General features: G+C 36.7%; 1 protein-coding gene across 2 annotated transcripts in view; it reads left to right on the top strand.

The window, feature by feature from the left end:
• The window catches only part of LOC133526260 (protein apterous-like), a 131116-nt gene that overhangs the window by 99857 nt on the left and 7929 nt on the right, over positions 1-23330 (top strand). Inside the window, exon 5 of one of the 2 annotated variants that reach the window (XM_061862805.1) lies at positions 5563-5765. The exons of the other annotated variant lie outside the window; for it this stretch is intronic. Coding sequence (XP_061718789.1) covers positions 5563-5765 — 203 coding nt within the window. The remainder of the gene's footprint in view (positions 1-5562; positions 5766-23330) is intronic. 2 annotated transcript variants of the gene reach the window in all.

The raw sequence follows: 23330 nt of genomic DNA on the forward strand, positions 1-23330 counted from the left end.
TTATCGATCTATTAAATCTTAAACGCGTCTTAAACATTTTTCGAATCGGGCCGTATGTACTAAGTACACTAGAAACAGCTTACAAATCGTGGAAATGCAAAAAAAAAATCCATGAAGCATTCTTATTTTAATGTTCTTTCAAGCAAAGTTCATATTTCTTAGAATACCTTTAAATAAACAAACGTTATTGAGAACCACAAAGAGCCGGCTTTTCTTTTGTGCTCCAAGCTTTTTCTCGAGAAATAATAATGCAATTTTCTTTGAACATTCCCTTCTTCAGTGTAAGATTAATTTTTCTTCCGTCTTGCGCTATTTTCCCCTTTGCTTCATTTTGTAAAGTATAATATTTCCTTAAGAAAATTGAGTTGGGAACTCGATATTTTTTTACGTGGAACTTATTGATTTATTTATTCACTTACTACATGAATGATGAAACACCGTGGGATTAAGTGTGATTGTAAATAATGAATTATTTATTGTTAAGTATGTTAATAATGATGAAATTGATAATTCAATGTATATATATACCGTATTTTTTGACATGTAGATTTTATTCTAGAAAGTTTCTAGACTAGTATTTTTATACAATTTTGATGTTTAACGATCCTTTTGTGAAATTCTTATTATTAAGTCTACCATATCAATAATAGTTTAATGTTTTTTTTAGAACAATAATAACTCCATCAATAAATTGCTCTGATATTTAGATTAAGATGATATTTGTAAAATTTGACGATTTAAAAGTGCTTGTTGCTAGTTCTATTTGAATAAAGAATATATTGACTTTGACTTATTCTAGTCATTACAAATTTTCTTTACGATTTTTTTATATTCTTATTGAATAGAATTCTGATAGATTGTGAATAGAAATTAGCTTCCATTTACAAACTGGTGAGGAATTATTGAACAATTTACACTTTTACGATTTTCTGTTTTTTAAAACCATCTTTTTTGATATGATTTTTTTTTTCTTTTATTCAGAAACAAACAGTCATTCAATAACATTGAACAGTAGATTAAGCAGCAGTAAATTGACCTATAGTTTCCTTAATTTACATATCAAAATACGAAGCTAATGCACTTTATTTATCTCATAATATACAATTTCAATTAAAATTAAGCGTATGTTTTTGTAAATGATCAATAGTTATTTGTCAAGAGAGCAAAGTTTAATATTTCTTCGAGTGCTTATTGTATGGATGTAAATAACTTTAATCTCGTGTAAGTAGTACACAAAATTATTCACGACAGCAGTGAGAACATATTTGGAAGGTAAAAATATAACCTGAAAAAATGGAATCCGTTTTCATCACTATTTCACTCATGTTTTCTTAAGGTATTCTAATAATAAAGTTTAACCACCGCAATAAAACGACTAAAAGGGTATGGAGTGTGGAATAAAGAGGAGTGGCATCTCTTATGGTAGAACTGTTGAGAGTGTCCAGCTGTCAGCTATAAATAATAGTTCCAAATCTCTCCAGAGTAGCGCTAGAGTAGCTAAGAACCTAGGCGTTATTGACGGAGTGAATCGCGCTGTCTATGATTTGATTTTTTTGTTCAAGTACTCTAGGTATTGTAGCGCCACCTATTTAAAGTTTTTTGATGACACTTTTTGGTACATGGAGATTTCGTTCCTTATCTCCACCTTCCGTATAAAAGAGATTCATCAACATCAACAACGTCAACATCAATTGACAGTTCAATCGGCAACTTTTTTTGTAAAAAAAACTTAGTAAGATACGGTCCGAATTGCGGATACAACTATTTGTGAACTATAGTAGAGATCGTTAAAAGTAGAATTATTTACTTTGCGTAACGATTTCGTAAATTAATTAAGTTTACTGTTTTGAATATATAATAAAATACGTAAAATATGGTGTTTTTATTAAATTTTAAACTTTTATTTCATCGATTAATTACTACGAATAAAGACTCGTAGGGTGTTTTAGAACGATACGGTCTGATTTATTTCGGGGGTCTATTATAAACCGTCAATATACGGTTGAAGTGTATGCATTTTTTTGTCTCTTTCTTTTTGCTAATGATGTGAAAGGGAAAAAGAAATAACTTGTATTAGGCCCAGCACGTTGATAATGATATTCGAATATAAAGGTCACTTGAATGTTATTTTGTCTCACTCAGTGAGCAAAATGTGATTTTGCTTTTATGCAGCCTGGCTTGAGCTGCGGTGGTGAAAAAATATTTTTGTTCCGACCAAATTTTGTGGTCTAAGTACAAATGCTAGCGCGGTCGTTGATCAGGTTTTGTCAACATGTCCGTGGTTCCGTGGTGAGGTGTTGCGCCGGTTTACTAGTTTTTGTTGGCAACAAGGTTTATTGGTCGTTAAACAGCGGCGTTCTTTAGCCCGCAGGCCAGCGCGAGCCACGAGCGGAGGCGGTAGCGGGCGCGGATGGCACATTACACATGAGTACCGGGTACCGGCGGGTTCTCTGTTAGAATATAATAGAATAATTTTTATTCGTAAACACAAACAAGACACATTAAATTACATGATATAAACAAAAACAAAGAAAGTATAAAGTGCCACGAAATGGCCTCATCTCAGCATGTTGCTGGTGGCTTCCAGCGCTGATCTTCCGATGAGACCATAAAGTGAGAAAAATCACGAAAGGTAACAGACATGAAGGAAAAAGATATAAAATAATATGGAGTGAACAAATTGAAAAATAGATAAAAGATAAGGACTAAATTAAGTAAAGATTATTTATACATATTCGTAGTTGCTTCCTCTACAAAGCGGGAAAACGCTGGGATACGAGCGTAGCGCTACGAAACCGTTGGTAGCGAATGTGAAAATTGCTTACAATTACAAAGTGAGTGCTTACATATGTAGTTAAAATATTTTGCTTTGGGGCTCTGATTTTTATGTTCGATAGTATACAAAAGTTAATTATTATAATCTCAATTCAAATATCAAATCAAATCAAATATTTTAATTTAACGCACATTCTTTTAAGCCTTACGTACTCCAGTTAACATTCCTTGGATTATAGTAATTACCTACTTAATTAAAACAGACTATCTAAATTGTATACTTACACAATCAAATTTAATATAAGGTACTTCAATTTGTTTTTTACAAACATTTATATACAATCTCAGTAAGCAGCAAGTAAAGAATATGTATATGGACGCCAGATATATCAAACCATCATAATATTTTAAGATAAGTAGTTTAAAAATAAGTACACATCTAAAAAATATTTTTGTGAGCAATCACCAGTTATTTCATACCGTAGTGATCGTGTGAGTATCATAATTTTTTAAAGTAGTTTTAAACAACAGAAGCGGTGGTGGCAGAGTGGATATGACGTCCGACTTTCAATCCGGAGGTCGCGGGTTCAAATCCTGGCTCGTACCAATGAGTTTTTCGGAAGTTATGTACGAAATATCATTTGATATTTACCACTAGCTTTTCGGTGAAGGAAAACATCGTGAGGAAACCTGCATACATCTGCGAAGAAATTCAAAGGTGTATGTGAAGTCCCTCTCGCACATGAGAGGAGGCCTGTGCCCAGCAGTGGGACGTATATAGGCTGAATTATTATTATAGTTTAAAACATTTTTATGCGTGCTCAATAGTTACAGTACTAGCTGTAATGCCAACAACTAAAGATAAAGATAGTTTATTATTGAAAAAAAAAAGTTTATTAAATTATTTATGATTCAAGTAGTCATATTACAATGCGCTTATGCACGTCAAGTAAAGCTACGCCGGCTCTAACGCCCCCTCAATTGGAGGAGGATATCCTAATATGGGACCGGCAAGAAACTCGGCGGTAGTGCCGGAAACGTCACTTATCGCTTTCGCTTATACTTTGCACACCCTCCGAGTCGCCAGGCACAGTTGATAAAACGCAACTGAAAACAATGGCTAGTGCCCATACCCGTGTTACGATCGCTTTACGACGCAGTTGTAAACTTCCCCGCGAGCCTTACTGCCTCTCCTCTCCCTCTCTCGCCGCCCCGCCGAGAACGGGACAAAAGGTAAAGCCGACTCACACGGGCCCTCGTGGTAAAGATTTCAAGCGCCACGGCAACCGTTTTATTAAGGAAACTGGCCAGCAATAAAAACGCGCGCCCGTTTTGTTAAAAAAGGCGCTTTTCAAAATACGTGTAATTAAAACGACTCTTAAAGAACTTGTAAACTTTTGATTTTAACGTTTGAGAGATTAAATCTGTATTAAAATTAAATTATTGCCCACATAAAAAGAGGGAGTTTGTTTCCATTTAAACTTACGAGTCTTTTTACACTCATCGATAATACATTTTAACGTCATTCGATTCGAAATGTAATTTGCATTTAAATATGGAATCAAATGTTATGACACCGTCGGCTTTTTGGCGTCAACGGTATCGATTTTGTTTTTTCTTCAGCCGTCTGAGTTGAGACGCGATAACCGGAATGCGACGAAGTGTCAACGTTTGAAAACGAATGCAAATTGAAATTAATTACGGTAGGTACAAGGTACTTATGGCGGGTCATTTTGGCGTAACTGACATAAAAATTTTGTGTAACGAAAACGTATTAAATGTGAAATTCATTGTAATTCTTGCTAGCGAATTGGCACAGCGACTGTCCTGGTATGCGTTGGTTATTCCTCATACATTTTACTTAATTGTGTGAATTGGTGTATGATCCAATTAAAATAATTATAATGATAATGCATTTTGCGCTCGCTTTACGGTTAATAAATTAAATTTTAAACGTATTGTTTTATGTGGTTATAAATTAATTGTTTAAGAGGCATTTTTGATATAATGATGAATTATAATGCCGCATCTGATATTCAGTGCAGTTACGACATTATGAAGTTTCATTTAATTTTAAGGTTTACTACATTTTAATATTTACTTTCGTTTAATATATGTAGCTTATTGACGTTTACGTCTCTTTAGAGTTAAATATGTCTATATTGGGCATTTATAGAGATTCGTTCGGTATATATTATTATAGAGTGTCATCATCATTATCATCACGAATAACATGAAATCCGGAGATAGACAGACCAATTATTATCGCCTAAGCTGACTTGGTTCCAAGATCAGCTGATGAAGTCCAATTAATAGATAATTTTGATTTGTTTCATCCTAATAATTAGATAAAGGTTGCGGAAAGTTTCAAAAAAGCTGGAAATATTCTGGGATATTTCAGGAAAGTTTCACAGCAAACGAAGGAAATGTTCACTTCGGAAATGAAAATTTCGATTCCCAAATATATGAGAATTTTCTGAGATGTTTCCAATTCGAAATTTTGTAATTTTGGAAACTTTCCATCGGCATATCAATAATAAAAGTATTTCACCAAGATTCAAAGGTATATTTTGTTTGACTTAACTTTGAATGGACATACATACATACGTCACGCTGCTGTGACTGTCTGTGTGTATGTCTAGGACTCCTCGTCTCAATGACAGGAGGTTATTTCAGCTAAATTAAAATGATGATGATGACTTTGAAACTCTAAAGACGTAATCGCCAACGGCGTACCCAGGCATTTACCGATCGTTTTTGCATCGCCTAATGTTTTGCCCGACCCAGATCTGAACCCCGAATACTTGGAGATGGGCTTCCGCGGCGGCGGCAGCCTGGGCTCCACGTCGCGCACCAAGCGCATGCGCACCAGCTTCAAGCACCACCAACTGCGCACCATGAAGTCCTACTTTGCGATCAACCACAACCCGGACGCGAAGGACTTGAAGCAGCTCAGCCAGAAGACGGGACTGCCGAAGAGGGTGCTACAGGTGAATATCACACGCAAGTGGCTTAACTGACACATTGGGTAATGTGTTTTTTACGCCATTTGGATCTATTTAGGTTTATTTAGGCTGAAGTGAAATGAACGGTCTGAATACAGTATATTGTCAGGTGATTTTATTTTTGTATTAAAGATTATTCTAGTTTTATTGAGTATCACACGACATAAATTTATGCCATTCATGATAAGCCCTTCAAAAGATAGGCAGTTGTAGGCCCCACTTTGTTTGTCAGAGTCAAAGTTTTTTTGTACAGGCTACATCTAATACAAGTTAATTTGCAAATATTCAAAAAAGTATTTTACGCCAAGGTTCTTGAATAATCTATCGATACGGGTGTAATTACACAAACAAAGTTAAAAATAAGCTACTTAGGTATGTAACGTAATGCATTTTTTGCTTTAATACCTGTTCTAATCGAAAAATTCCAGTTTTATAACGCGCTTATCACTTCCTTTATGTTTTATATTCATTTTTAACCGACTTCAAAACAGGAGTTTTCTGTTTTGTATGTATGTTACTCGATATCTCCGAGAATCGAGAACCGATTTTCAATTTTTTTTTTAATCGAACGGGTATAACCCCGTGATGGTCCCGTTGGCACCAAGTCGGGGTCTGATGATGGGATCTTGGAGAAATCGAGGGAACTCTTCAAATGTTATAGGTACATGTATGGCGCTTCTGGTAATATTTGAAGTCGGTTATATTTTTTGTTAAAAAGTGTTTATAAAGTATTCATGCGACGTATACGGCCAGTTCATTTAATTTCAGTCTATAAATTAATGCTATAAAATGGGAGGAAATTTAAACAGAAACCTTTTATGTTAGATTGCTTCCTAATAAATAATATTCAAACGCTTTACTACTCGTAAATCCTCTGGAGTATTGAAAATAATTAACCAAGGAAGGTTGCTTGCTGTTAAATTTAAATAATTAAATTGTATTTCTACTTGATTCTAGTGAAAATCTCCCTGGAGGAGTATTCGGAGTATTAAATAATATTTGCTTATTCCGGTATGCAAAAGTCTAGATAATTCAGTCACCGATTTATACCGAAATGTAATAAACCAGAGGTACGAAGTAAACGACTTTAATACCTTGTTGCTTAATCTAGTTTTTTTAAAGGAACTAGTGATTAAAACGTACGTTTACATCTGACAGCACTTAAAACAGGGCGAGGAGATAAGGTAATTCGAAATTTACATTTTCAATTCAAATTCCATTTTATCATATAGGTATTTGAAGCGAAATAGTTGTAAACAGCCATTGGAATTTACAACCATTTTTATTCCCAAAACTGATCACCAGTGATCGGAACTATGGGAGTAAAACTTTAACAAAACTTGTTAAGCGGACATAAAATAGTGCATACAGCCCTATAAATGTTCATGTCCTATAGGAATAGTATAGTACTTACAGCCATAAAAATATTTACATTCATAGATATTCGAATATTTTTAAGGCTATAAGCACTCTTTTTACGTCCGCTTAACAAGTTTTGTTAAAGTTTTACTCCCATAGTTCCGATCACTGCTGATCACGACTCATACGAGTTTTTTCACACGATAAACGTATGCGATGCTTTTACGTACTTATTTTTTTATCATAAACTGGTACAGGCTAATGCGAAATGAATGTACGGGCGATATCTTGCACGTATCAGTATCTTTACGCACCGCGAATTGCGTGTTACAAAGTATTTGTGTAATTCAACAAAGCGACTCATGTTTTTACGGTTCAAAAGACAGGGTGTAAAATGGTGTAAGTGTTAAGGAAGGATAACAAATAGAGGTTCTTCGGAATTAGAAGCTTTTGGAGTAACCTGCGGTGCGAATAATGACAACGTGCATCTAGTGGACTGCTGGTTATCCGTGGGTACAGGCGTGGAAGAAGGAACAACTCCTGCAGAACATTCAGCATTCATCATTTACAGAAGTAGGTAAGCAAAATTTTAAATTTGGGCCGGTACTGAAAAAGAAACCGCATAAAATAAATAACATCTTTATCGTCCGTTACGCCTTTGTGGCAGTTGCGATCATTAAACAAATGTGACGTACAATTTGTGCCGACTAAATATACCGTTTTGTTTGTTGTCAATAAGGTCGATTTCTCACGGAATCTTAATACTAGTAGCACCTTATAAACAGCCGACAAAGTGGTATCACTCGGCTGAAAATCTGTTTCATTTCATTCTTGACGGTTCGCAGATTAAGATATATTAATCTTTCAAATTGATAATCCTTATTATAGCTGGGAATGGAACTTTATTAATGAAGAGCTAAGGTCGGTTTTGCAGTGTGCTAGGATATACGACTACTGTGTGTGTTAAGGGCGTAAGAATCATTAGTTAAGTGTCGCTTACGTCGTTACCTTGTCGCTTACGTCACACGGTCATTACGTGTTCCCAGAAAGCCGCAACTCGCAAGTAAGTGATGTTTTCAGAAAAAAAAAGTAAAAGAGTTTTTCTGCATTTTGCGTTAGGGTTGTATATTGAATGAACTTGAGATTATGGCCGGCGCCCCACTGCTGCGCACGCTACATCCACGGCCCACGTTTTAATACAAACCGTGGGCAAGCCCACGAAATTTTGTATAGGAACGTGGGTCGTGTACATCGCGTGCGCTGCAGTGGGGCGCCGGCCTATAGGCTCTAAATTCACGAAATCGGAACTTTGTTTCTGTTTTGACTGATAACGTGAATTATATATATATTAAAAAAAAATCGTGTGTGTTTTAAACCGTGTTACATAATTATATAGTAAGTACAAATAACCAATAGAATAGAACCAAGCTAAATATGCATAGTACATATTTGCAAAGACAGTGTTGAAATGTCAACTGACAAATGTCAAATTTCTATTAAATCTGACGTTTATTATGACACTATGACTTTTTTCTGTTCAAATCAATACACAGTACCTGGGCGACCGAGCTTTATAACTATTTATTGTAATATGGTGGTCTATAGGTGATAATCTTAACTACATTTTTTTACTAAATTAAACTTGTCTAAAACAATAAAAATTAAAAAAATATATATAAACTTGAACATATAAAAAAACAAAAGTTCACCGGGCGAGATTCGAACCCATAACACTCGTTTAGCAGTCCGCGTCTTAACCCGCTGGACCAGACGGACAGTGGCCGGCAATACGAAATTAGCGACCATGCGTCGAAAGAAAAACGCATGAAAACTCGAAAACACGCGTTTTCCCAAACATAAGACTAATCTAGATCGATTGTTTACCCCCAAAAACCCCCATATACCAAATTTCAGCAAAATCGTTAGAGCCGTTTCTGAGATCCCGGAAATATATATATATATATATACAAGAATTGCTCGTTTAAAGGTATAAGATTTAGCGTCGATGGAATCTACTTAAAGAAGTCAGACCAAGGCAAGTCTGCAACGATTCTGGTAGCAGACGCAGTGCAAGCTTCTATGAAATTATGACGTATAAGTACACTTGCACTGCGTGTGCTAATCGAAATTGTTGCAGACTTATCGTGGTCTAACAATAGGTAAAGTACCGAAGCGTCCGAAGCCTTTTTTATACGACGTCGGTGGCAAACAAGCACACGGCCCGCCTGATGATAAGCAACTCCAGAGGAGTTACATGCGCGTTGCCGACCCTAACACTCCGCACCCTCGTTGAGCTCTGGCAACTTTACTCACCGGCAGGAACACAACACTATGAGTAGGGTCTAGTGTTATTTGGCTGCGGTTTTCTGTAAGGTGGAGGTACTTCCCCAGTTGGGGTCTGCTCTAGATCTGGAATGACATCCGCTGTCCTGTGCCCTACCACACAAAGCGAGATGACACATTGCCCATTTTGGACGTAGTTGAAGGACGTACCCGGGTCCGACCATGTATAGATAACTAAATAAATAAATATTATAGGACATTCTTAATACACAGATTAACTAAGCTTATAAATACTTAAATATATAGAAAACACCCATGACCCAGGAACAAATATCCGTGCTCATCACACAAATGCCCTTATCGGGATTCGAACCCGGGGCCATCGGATCCATAGGCAGGGTCACTCACTAGGCCCGACCGCTCGTCAATGATGTAATAGATGTATAGATATATCTGAGCTGGCTACACTCTGGCAAGCCAAAAACACGTGTCATTCGTTATTGTTACCAACACAACAGAAAACCGACTAAAACAAAAGACGTTCCAAATTCGAAAATTAAAAAAACTTGATAATTGTTCGCTCAAACTCCGTTTGAAGACGCGCGCATAGTACATTTTAGAGTGCCGAAAAACTGTCTGTACCGTTCTATTTTCAACGCTATTATCACAGCTATAAAGTTTATTTTAGGTTGATATATTTTTGACACAATTTGTAGATAATGTGTGCATAGAAATTAAGTCCGGTACTGTTCTAAATCGTACAAGCGCCGCGGTGTATCCAATCCATTAGAGACAGACTGTAATGGAGCACAGATGCGCATCATTTTTTTTTACAATAGGTTCTTAATAAAATGTAATAAAATGTCTGTTTGTCTATGATATTAAGATTTGCGAATGAAATTAAACACTGGCAAGGAATTTTGATTTCGGCGAAAATTTCTTTTTTTTTTATATATATACTACTTCGGTGGCAAACAAGCATACGGCCTGCCTGATGGTAAGCAGTCTCCGTAGCCTATGTACGCTGCAACTCCAGAGGAGTTACATGCGCGTTGCCGACCCTAACCCCACCCCCCTCGTTGAGCTCTGGCAACCATACTCACCGGCAGGAACACAACACTATGAGTAGGGTCAAGTGTTATTTGGCTGCGGTTTTCTGTAAGCTGGAGGTACTTCCCCAGTTGGGCTCTGCTCTAGATCTGGAATGACATCCGCTGTGCTGTGCCCTACCACACAGAGCGAGATGACATTCACAGTGCCCATACCTCTCTTTTGGACGTAGTTTAAGGACATACCCGGGTCCACGTCCACCATTCATTATTAGTAACTGTGACAAAGAAATACAGATGATAATGAAAAATTACGCCCGATTCGAATTCTTATTCTTTATTCTTATATGTCATTAAAAGTGACGTTTTTGTTTCAAATTCAATTCAAATATACTTTATTCGTGTAGGCCTAGCAACAAGCACTTATGAATAGTAAGACAGTATTACATATAATTATCTTAATCTAATTATCAGAGCAATTTATTGATGTTGTAAATATTATTCCATATATAATACTAATGAATATAATTCATAGATCAAATTTAATACAAAAACTTTCACAAAATACAGTCATACAAAAAAAAATGTATAAAAAATACTAGCCTAGATTGTTTCTAGAATAAATTCTAAATGTCAAACAAATATAATAAAAACAACAAAGGAAATACATGCATTGGAATATCCATTTCATCATCATTATTCAAATATAATAAATAATTAATCATTTCGAATGACAATTAATCCCACGTTGTTTTATCATTCATGTAGTCTTGTGTGGTATAATAAGCTTTAGAAATTAGTTTGAAGAAATGTCACTTTTGACACTGACATTTCCGATCCATATCGTATTTAGACCTAATTGTCGTATCTTAAAGTTCGAATTGGGCCTTCAGTCTTGAAGCGTTTAACAGTGCATCGTGGCTTCTTGTAAAAAACCGGACAAGTGCGAGTCGGACTCGCCCACCGAGGGTTCCGTACTTTTTAGTATTTGTTGTTATAGCGGCGACAGAAATACATCATCTGTGAAAATTTCAACTGTCTAGCTATCACGGTTCATGAGATACAGCCTGGTGACAGACGGACGGACGGACAGCGGAGTCTTAATAATAGGGTCCCGTTTTACCCTTTGGGCACCGAACCCTAAAAACAGCTAGTATCAGACCAAGCTAAGTTGGCAGCGATATGGATAGCCCAGGCAGCTATTATTTAAAAAAACCTATGAAATTCTTGAACAATCTTTGTTTAGGCTCGAGTCTTTATGAGTCGATTAAGAAGACTCGATAAAGGACTCGGAAGTTTTTTAAGCGCTGAGCTTTGTAAAATTGAGTCGAGTTTATTTAAATTCAGATTCAATATGCCTATCAGTGTTGTCACATACAATTTTGCCGAAATGGTAGAACAGGGTGCAAAAATAGGTAGAAATGGGTGGAATTTCAAATGAAAAATAGGTAGATCTACCACTCAATAGAAGTACATTTTTATGATTAAAAATGTTTTGAATTATTTATAAGTTTTTAATATTGTGACATTAGTACACATGTTCATTAAAGAAATTGAAACATAAGTTAGGATTTCCATTGTTTGTAGGTAATAAATCTGCTTGTATAATCTGTTTCTTTGGCAAGTTTTCATTAAATCGAATCTAAATTCGGTAGAAATTAGGTAATGTTCCGTCACATGTATTGAGAATTGCTTACAATTGTACCATTTTGAAAAATAGGTAGATTTCAGACCGAAGGAGGTAGATAGGTAGAATGCAGGTAAAATAGGTAGATCTACCAAAAAGTAGGTAGATGTGACAACACTGATGCCTATCCCCTGAGACCCTGGTACAAATTTTTGTACATGTTCCACAATTTTTATACTACGTCGGTGGCAAACAAGCATACGGCCTGCCTGATGGCAAGCAGTCTCCGTAGCCTATGTACACCTGCAACTCCAGAGGAGTTACATGCGCGTTGCCGACCCTAACCCCACCCCCCCTCGTTGAGCTCTGGCAACCTTACTCACCGGCAGGAACACAACACTATGACAACCTTACAATTACAATACACAACAACAAATTACAACACAAACAATACAATTTAGTTTGAGTTTTTATTGAATAACAAAGAGTTCCAAATTCAAAAAGAAACAACTGCTTCTGGGCCTCAGGAGGCTATACATATATTATAGCCACTAGAGTTGAAGTCACGCACACAACAAATGCATGTAACCACAGCGAGTTTTTTTTAAATTAGTGTTCTTTTTTCGTACCCTAGCCTAGCGAACGAAAAGATAAACCGCCAAATCATCGAGCAACACAGGGAAGAGAGACGGCATTCATACTATTTCCCCTGTGACTCGTCCGTACACAAAAAGAGATCGAGGCCTGCAAGACTTGTCTTTGACGTGTGTCATTTTCTATGTATTTGTGTCGTCTTTCGATTTGTACGGTAAGATATCGCTTAAGCCAGGGGTTCCCAAAGTGTGCGCCGCGGCGCCCTGGTGCGCCGTAGAAAGTAAAGAGGGGCGCCGTGAGTTCTATCATTATCCGAAACCACAAATATTCGCGGGTACCTATTTGAGCGCTCGCATCGGTAAATAATATAGCGTCGTGTCACTCTTTTTCGACCGTGATTTTAAATTTACAAGGGCGCCGTTGCAAAATACTAAACTTGTAACTGCGCCGCATGTTGAAAAAGATTGGGAACCCCTGGCTTAAGCTCCTCCCTTCCGACGCGTCGGAAGCCGGTGTTGCTCGAAGTACCAAATGGACCAATGGACCAAATTTTTTTTTAGCTTAATATCGAGCGTTTAAGTTTCATTTCGCAGTCACAAGTCAACTCTAGTGATGGTGACACCCATACCTGAGGGCCTGTTCACAGGAACCTAAGTACCCTAAGTTTGAAGGGTATTAGCTGAAGTAAAGACTTACCAGAGAACTAAATGCCGACTATCTGTTGTGCAGTGTGTAGTGAGCCTGCCTATGAAGGCGATGGTCCCGGGTTCAAATCCTGGTACCTGTTCCTGTACTTAAGTATTTATATATTATAAATATCGTTTTCAAAGTACCCTCAACACATGCCTTATTAAAGCATACGGGACTTAGTCAATTTGTGTAATAATGTAAATATTATTACCTATAGGACATTATTACACAAATTGACTAAGTCCCACAGTAAGCTCAATAAGGCTTGTATTGAGGGTACTTAGACAACGATATATATAATGTATAAATAAGTATAAATACTTAAATACATAGAAAACACCCATGACTCAGGAATTTGTTCCATGCTCATCACACGAATAAATGCCCTTACCAGGATTTGAACCCGAGACCATCAGCTTCGTAGGCAGGGTCACTACCCACTAGGCCAAACCGGTCGTCAAATGTCCTATAATATTTATTTATTCTCCAGAACGGCACAACTACGTATAGTAGCCCAGCACTAGTCGAATCCCCCATTTCACCTCAAACAGAAATATCTCCACTCTTGACAAATCAAAGCATAATTTATCCGCGCTTAAAATATGTGGCGCCCACTAATTGATCTGCCAGTTGGTTCTGAACCTTATCGGAGTAGCAATAGGGTTTCGATTAAGGGCACATTTGTAACGGCAAGTGTTAGGGCGGTATACACGGCCACGTGTACTAATTAGGCGTATAGTGATGTGGACAGTCGGAAGAGTATTTTAATAAAAGTTGCTATTCGGTTTTGAGGTTTTACCGTCATATAGCAATGGTGACATTGTTGCTTATACAGTATGTGTCCCACCATAGTGCTTTAAATGCAGGGCTCAATTGGGTACTTGACACATGTTGAATATTATATACAAAATTTAGTTAAATGGATGGAAAATGAGCCATCCATTATAAAAAAGTGGAATTTAAAAAATTATATTGAGGTCATAAAAAATACAAGGCTCCGAAGTCTAAAAAAAAATATTTTTTGTCTTTCAAAAATAGAAAAAAAAAGTACCATTCGATTCCTTACATTTTATTGAAAAATAAATTGTACAACAACTATATACATAAACGCAATATTTCAGGGTCAAAATGGCAATTACCTTGATCTTCCATACATTTAGGACAGACTTATATGATGTGACGTCACATCACCTTATCATTTTGTTAGAGGCGTTTCAATCGTCGAGTGCGAGCGTCAGACTTTAACTCTCATTTCTGACCTTTGTGTTGCTTAAATGCCATGAGTCCTATAAAGACATTTGATCCTCAAGAAAATCAAGATCGTTTGACATTATTTACAAAAAACAGTCAAGTAGCCAATTGTACAGTCACGTATGAAAACATCGATACAAACAGTCTCAAAAATATGTATACACGACCTTATTGCCCATATAATAAGATGTATACATATTTTATATTTATGAGATGTACTCGCTAAATAGAGCCACTTTGACAATGAGAACAACCCCATAATTAAAATGTATGAAAAAGGCAAAAATATCGGGGTTGATCCCATATTAAAAGTATTTTATTTATGATTGTATAATATATAATGTATGTATGTATATATGTATTTATTTTATTAGTATGTAGGTATGTATTATATTGTTTGCGTCTTCATTTTGTTGAATTATATGTATATCGGCACTACCCGTTCAATGTTGTAAGTTCATAGTTTCCTGCTACCCAAAGGTTGTCTGGAAGAGATCGCTTCTTAGCGATAAGACCGCCTGTTGTTACCTAACTTTTACGTGTTTTTTCATTTCCTGTCTATTTTTAAATGTATGGTGCACAATAAAGAATATATTTACTTAAAATTGGCTCACTATAACGAGTAGAATCGCGTCCTGCATTAAAAGCCCGTTGGGAAATATTTATTTTTATAGAAATTAAAATTGCATTAAAGTAGGGTGTCCAGCATAATTGATTTAGTGGAAAAATATCAGGCGTTTTTTTATTCAGTGAATATTTTAGAAAATAATCGCTCCGTCATAATCAAAATTATTGTGTCCGCGTTCTAATTTTTAAACCGAGCGTGGAAAAAATTTAAAAAAGTAAGAAAATTAAGCCTAATAAATATGATCGGTTGAGCCTTGCAATTAGTAATCCAAAATCAAGTCAATTTGCCAAAAAAAAAAAATTCAATGTTCTCTATGATTATACGAACATACGGAACCCTCTATTATGCGTGGTGCTACACGCACTTGGCTCGTTTTTTTCTCAGTCTGTCAAATACAGGTCGTAATTCTAATATAGGTTGTAAGCTAAAAATAACTGAAATAGTTGACAAATCGTCGGGCGTTGGGCAATTCATCTCTCTGTCGGTGTCACACACGAATAAGACTAATTATAGTGGCTCGAGCAGTTTAAGAGGATACATTACTGGTAATTTCACCATACAAACGTTTTCGACATTTTCCTCTCTGGAATTTGGCCCTAGATGATTTTTTTATATAAAAAAATAAAAATAAAATAAAAATCGTTTATTAAAAGAAAGAAGATAAAATTACATAACTAGCTCAGTGGTCCCACACTAGGCTAGGCCTGTATCGTGGTGATCGCTCTACAGAATTACTACATACATTTTTGGGGTATCCTCTAAACTAAAATACAATCCTATCTTGGATAATTGATGAAAAACGTGTGCTGAATTAAATACATGCAAAGAGAATACTAACTAATACTACCTATATTACATTTACTATTTTGAGTAAAAATTAACCATATCAGAAATAAAAATCTTGATGTGCGTGTGTGTGTGTGTGTGTGTGTGTGTGTGTGTGTGTGTGTGTGTGTGTGTGTGTGTGTGTGTGTGTGTGTGTGTGTGTGTGTCTGTGTGTGTGTGAGTGAGTGAGTGAATATGATGTGATGATTTTGTGAGTAAGAGCGACCTTAAGTTGGGTAGGGAGTAGGATTTAGACAACCCGTTTCATAATTTGCTCAGTTTCATGGTATTAGTTCAGCCTATTCAACCAGTTGAAAAGTTTCCTCTTGGCTTCAGGCAGGGATGCACTCTTGATGTCACAATACTTTGTAATATGAGTTCAATATTACTAGTAAAGAACTAGGTTACTTAAAACAGCGCTAAAAACGGTCAAATAAATGGACCGTAAACAAACGCAAAAATAAAAACGGTCAGATACAGATCATTTCTTTCTCATTCTGTTCCCAAAATTTCGTTACGATTGGTTAAGTTTTAGAGGAGGAAAAAGTCTAGAACGAAACCTCGATTTCTGAGATCTTTCGCAGGATTTTTCGCCTGAGCGGCAGTTGTCCTTATCGCACTTATTACAGAAGTCGTCCCCGTCAGAGCGACAGATATATTTACCTAAAAATTTCAAATCTGAGAAGGAGTTCAGCTGATATATCATCTTACGAAGAAACGTAAGGCACTAATGACTAATCAATCTATTAAATACCGGTAATAGAACAAATTTCAGATTTATTTATTACTACATATTTTGACTTGTTTTACTATATTTTTGACGACCAGTTTGACCTAGTGGGTGACCCTGCCTACGAAGCCGATGGTCCCGGGTTCAAATCCTGGTAAGGGCATTTATTCGTGTGATGAGCATGGATATTTGTTCCTGAGTCATGGGTGTTTCCTATGTATTTAAGTATTTATAAATATTTATATATTATATATATCGTTGTCTAAGTAACCTCAACACAAGCCTTATTGAGCTTACTGTGGGACTTAGTCAATTTGTGTAATAATGTCCTATAATATTTATTTATTTATTATTTATTATCACGTCAGCAGCAAAAAGGTCATTTGCCCACAATAGACAAGGCATATGATAAAAGAAAAAAAAAAACATCTACTCCCATGCATAGTTAGCCAATAAAAATGTCGATGCTAAATGAGTAGAAGCCTTTATCACACAGAGTACCTAAGCTCCCCTTTTTGCGGATAAGTTTAGAATCAGATTTCGATTTTCATTTTTCGCCATAGGTCCTCTGGGCACAGAGCATGATCAGTTTATCTTTCATTTATGACATATACGTAGGGCGGGATATTAAATGACATTCATAAATTTAGTTAGTTTTAGTTAGTTTAAGAAGATATGTGTCTCTTGTTACACGAAATAAAAGATTTTTTTTAAATTATAAATATTGTGGTATCATTCCTCTTGTTTCCTGGTGGTATCATATAAAATATTCCGTGCTTTTTCTAGCCAATAGTTGATAGTTCCTTCCTTTTTTAAGACGTTCAAGTATTGAGTCTCTAATATGTTCTGATTATAGCACCATCGCTCACTGCTACCGGACTTTAACCGGACATTTTCAATCGTTAATCACTTCAATCGATTACTTTTAATCGGTTAATCAATTTGATCGTGGCAATTAAAGTAAAGGTCAATATATTAAGTATATTAACGACATCGTTTAACGGACTAATTGTGATATTTAACTTCTTCTTTTTTTAATTGAACTTTTCATATAAATATCAAGTACTATTATATTATAAAGTACATAAAAGTAATATTATAAAGATAATATTTAAATGAAATAGTAATAAAAAAATGTTTAACAAAAAATCAACGTAAGTAATTGTATATGATTATTCGAGTTATTGTATGTGTTGTTTTGTTACAATAACAATACATTTAAATTTTTTGTAATAAAAATAGATAAGATTTTCCAGTCATATTTCATGTAATTTCGTACTCGTACAAAACTTCGTGATTTCGTACTTCGTTTTTCGCATATATTTTCACCAATTTAAACCACCAAACCAATTGGCAAAACCTCTGAAAATCTTAACAACATTACTATACAGATATTTACAAGTCAAAGAGAAATCTATATGTAACCACACAAATACTCCCAAACCTCTTCCCGCGCAATTAAAATCAAATAAAACCTAAAAATGGTGCCATTTTGATTCTATTTCGGGACCGTTTTCACGCACCGATCTCCACAAATATTCCCTACAATTAGTATCGCGTGGTCACACCTCGCTCCGATATCATTTTACTTTTAAGTACATTTAGTGACTATAATAACATAAAACTTCCATCCTAAAACCTACTCTAACACCTTTATATAGCATTCAATTTACTTCAATCACATCTTGAAAGATTTGTTAAAACTTCTCAAACTGAAAGCGACCCTATGTGTTAGGTTTAAGGTACAAATTAAGTCGTTAGTGAGCATGATCACAATCAAATCTCTAGTAATTAGTCGCGAGCATGACGTTGTGCGCGGGATGATTTCCGTTGCAAGCGCTCAAAAGGTACAATTTGTCATTCCGTGGCGCGAACTTGCGCCACCACCGCAGAACAGAAACGACTTAAGCACCAACAGCTTTCATACAAAAGTTACTTCTCGGTGTTGAGGAGTTTCGGGAGAGCGGACGCGAGCGCCTAATTTATCCGCGTTATTTATTTTCAGTGTTATTTATTTAGGGAAAAGTCGACATTAATCAGAAATGAGGAGGTTTTATTTACACATTCGGCTTTGATCGTGGAGCTGGAATATTTTACATTAATTAACGAGTGTAGGGGAACTCGACATTGTAGGACACATAATTTTAAAATTTAACTATGTAATAATTATTTCAGCCGATTGGTAATAGGGCGTTTTCAAAATACTTAATTGAAGTTCACGTGTTCTTAGATTTCCAAGAAATTTTAGGTTGTCCCTATCATATATCTTTAGGGTTTAAAAAAAAACTAACAAACAATCTGTACATTTTCGGATAGTTGTAACATTTGACCGAGTGGATATGACGTCCGACTTTCAATCCGGAGGTCGCGGGTTCAAATCCTGGCTCGTACCAATGAGTTTTTCGGAACTTATGTACGAAATATCATTTGATATTTACCACTAGCTTTTCGGTGAAGGAAAACATCGTGAGGAAACCTGCATACATCTGAGAAGAAATTCAAAGGTGTATGTGAAGTCCCCAATCCGCATTGGGCTAGCGTGGGGACTATAGCCCGAGCCCTCTCGCACATGAGAGGAGGCCTGTGCCCAGCAGTGGAACGTATATAGGCTGAATTATTATTATTATTTGTAACATTTATTGGTTAACCAACTAAATACAAAACCGCCTTTGACTGAACGAGCTGACTTTAACCTACATTATTTGATCACGTTATGTTTTCATCTACCCTCAACTGGTTTAAGGAGCCATTTGAGGGTAGATTTTGTTTACTTTTATTTAAATACTTAAAGATACAGAGTATAAAGTCAGACCAAGATAACTTATCAGTGATTTTAACAAGCCAGACAGTGCAAGTGTTATTTTAAAAGTTAAACATCTATGAAATGATGACGTTTACTTAACACTTGCACAGGCTGTGCTACCAAAATCGCTGCCAACTTAGCTTGGTCTGACTCTACTAGGACAGTTTCTGAATATATTCCTGATACTTTCAGTACGACATTCAAACCTTCAAGAAAAGAGCTTACTCCCGTTTTAAATGCCAGCAACACACTTGTAACATCTCGGGTGTCCATGGGCGACAGTAATCGCTTATCATCAGGCGATGCGTTTGCTCGTTTGCCTGCCATATCATAAAAAGTGGTGTCCAACTTATTTTATCATAAATTAATATAGTAATGACATGATTATGAACCCTATTTCACCCTACGAGTATTTGGACCTTAATCGCATTTTTGTTTAGTTGGAATTGCGATAAGAAAACCGCAGCCAAATAACACTTGACCCTACTCATAGTGTTGTGTTCCTGCCGGTGAGTAAGGTTGCCAGAGCTCAACGAGGGGGGTGGGGTTAGGGTCGGCAACGCGCATGTAACTCCTCTGGAGTTGCAGGTAGACATAGGCTACGGAGACTGCTTACCATCAGGCAGGCCGTATGCTTGTTTGCCACCGACGTAGTATTAAAAAAAAATACCCGTCGACTGTAATGGCTAAATTAAGATTTCGTATACCAAATTATATTGGGTATAAATAAATAAATAATAATAAATAAATAAATATTATAGGACATTATTACACAAATTGACTAAGTCCCACAGTAAGCTCAATAAGGCTTGTGTTGAGGGTACTTAGACAACGATATATATAATATATAAATATACTTACGTAATACTTTTCATGTATGGGCTCCCAACTCAACTATAATATTCATTTCGATACGCTGTAGTCAACTGTCTCCATTAGAAAATACTAATCGGCTGACTTCGCGCGTTTATGTTTAGGGGCGCTAGTGTAGACGAAAATCTTTAAAAATGTCAAATTCATAGAATATTTGGGGTTTGCATGAATTTTCAGTCCTTATTCATAATTGTGGTAAATCGTTTTTCCATCTTTGATTAATCATGGTTAGAGTTTGCGATCCGGATCCTAAATGTATAAAATTATCCGGATCTGGATCCGGATACCCGGATCTTCTCATACATTTTAGATCTGTCGTGCAAAAGCGCCATACTTACGGCGTGTCGCATAGAGTTGAATGAGACGTTTAACGTCTACTACTATTAGTCACACAGATAGCATCGCCGTATCGGGCATCGGACTTTGACGGATGAACTACATCACGTGAAAATAGTTTCCTCTAGCACAGCTAGTGGAATGAACTGTGGAACGCGGTGCACTGAGGCAAGAAACTCCATGCCTCGTACAGCTAAATTGTGGAATGAACTGTCGCCCGCGGTGTACGGAGGCAAGAAACTTCCTGCCTCGCACAGCTAAATTGTAGAATGAACTGTCGCCCGCGGTGCATTGAAGCAAGAAACTTCCTGCCTCGCACAGCTAAATTGTAGAATGAACTGTCGCCCGCGGTGCATTGAAGCAAGAAACTTCCTGCCTCGCACAGCTAAATTGTAGAATGAACTGTCGCCCGCGGTGCATTGAAGCAAGAAACTTCCTGCCTCGCACAGCTAAATTGTAGAATGAACTGTCGCCCGCGGTGCATTGAAGCAAGAAACTTCCTGCCTCGCACAGCTAAATTGTAGAATGAACTGTCGCCCGCGGTGCATTGAAGCAAGAAACTTCCTGCCTCGCACAGCTAAATTGTAGAATGAACTGTCGCCCGCGGTGCATTGAAGCAAGAAACTTCCTGCCTCGCACAGCTAAATTGTAGAATGAACTGTCGCCCGCGGTGCATTGAAGCAAGAAACTTCCTGCCTCGCACAGCTAAATTGTAGAATGAACTGTCGCCCGCGGTGCATTGAAGCAAGAAACTTCCTGCTTCGCACAGCTATGCTGTGGAATTAACTATTGCCCGCAGTATTTCCGGACCGATACGACCTTCTAACCTTCAGGCTGATAACTAAGCTACAAGGCTTGTGTTGTGAGTACTCAGACAACGTCATATATAATATACAAATACTTAAATACATAGAAAACATCCATGACTCAGGAAAGTCAGGAACAACTATCTCTCTCTCTCATCATACAAATAAATTCCCTTACTGGGATTCGAACCCACGCCCATCGGCTTCATATCATACGGATTTTTCAATTATTTACCTACTAGTTCCTTCGGTAATTTATTTATTTATGATTTGATGGTTCACTGATGCCCCTTTGCTTGAATTTTTTATTAAGAGTATTATAGAAGTTACAAAATTGCGAATAATTTATTCAAAATTCGTATTACTCTACCACTTTCTAGAAGTGATTGTAGTAAGAGTAAAATCCCTTTTTATATTTTATTCAATCCTCATAAAGACAGCCATCCGACCTAACATAAATTTATATTCATATTTAAGCATAATTGTACCAGCTAGCCGGCAACACGCGCAAAAACCGGCCACAACATCCGTTCTCAAATAAAAAAGTCTTAAAGCACAAAAAATAGTTAAATAGGGTATGCTTAAAGACCTTGACACATCACGCCACGACACGACAAACACGCCATGCAGTAGCGTGCAATAATATCTGCACGACGGAGCGTGCAAAATTTTTTGGCAGTCTTATTGCTAGAGCGGGAAGTGACTCCATTTCAGTTTGCGTGAAAATTGTTTTTTCGAAAATCGCAGACGATACTAAGTAACAAGTAATACAACTTGCGATCTATGAATGCCTGGTAAACTCAAGGGGCAATCTACAGGACGAAGTTAAGTTGGCAACAATTTTGATAGCCTGTGCAAGTGGTTTAAAATAACACTTGCGCTGCTGTCTGGGCTATGTTGCCAACTTGTCTTGGTCTGAGTGTAGTGAGAATGTATGGATTACAATGAGCGACGAAAGTGACGGATGGAAGAAGAGTCCACGCAGTGGAAATGAGAACGTCGAGTCGAGATGGATGAATGGAGTGACGAGAAGAGATCAGATTAAGAAAGAGAATATATGAGGGGAACTTTTTTTTAGCTCACACCACATTAGCACTTGTTTTGTCCAAATTATAATACATATAGTGTACACTCAAACATAATAACATAACTCTAAGCCATTTAGTTTCCGACTAACAGCGAGTAAGGGATAATATATCAAGGGTCTGCCTGAAAACCAGCGTTGTAGTAAATACACTGCAACACTATGCTGAGGCAAGCTCCTTTTTAACACTCATGAATATTTCTCCTTCATATATACAACTCAATTTCTTAGTTTTTAAGTCTGAATTTAAGGCTTATTTGTATTAAATGTCACTGTTAACTCTGCCATTTCATGTGATGTTGAATAAAAAATTTCTATGTCTATGTCTATGTCTTCTAACTTTGAAAGTAGCAGCAGGAACGCCAGGAACGGAGAAGATGAGGAGTAGCAGGTTAGCGTGGTATGGGCATGTAATGGGGAGGGATGAATGCCATATAGGCAAAAGAATGTTAAGGATGAATGTTGGTGGACGAAGAGCGGATGGTAGACACAAGAAAGGATGGATGGATTGTGTGAAGAGCATATGAGAAAGAAAGGAGTGAGTGGAGGTAACAAAAGACAGATAATGGAAGAGAAAGACATGTACTTATGTTAAAATGTATCGCCTGATTA

Source organism: Cydia pomonella, chromosome 1 (assembly GCF_033807575.1).
Source record: "Cydia pomonella isolate Wapato2018A chromosome 1, ilCydPomo1, whole genome shotgun sequence".
In the NCBI taxonomy this organism is placed as follows: domain Eukaryota; kingdom Metazoa; phylum Arthropoda; class Insecta; order Lepidoptera; family Tortricidae; genus Cydia; species Cydia pomonella.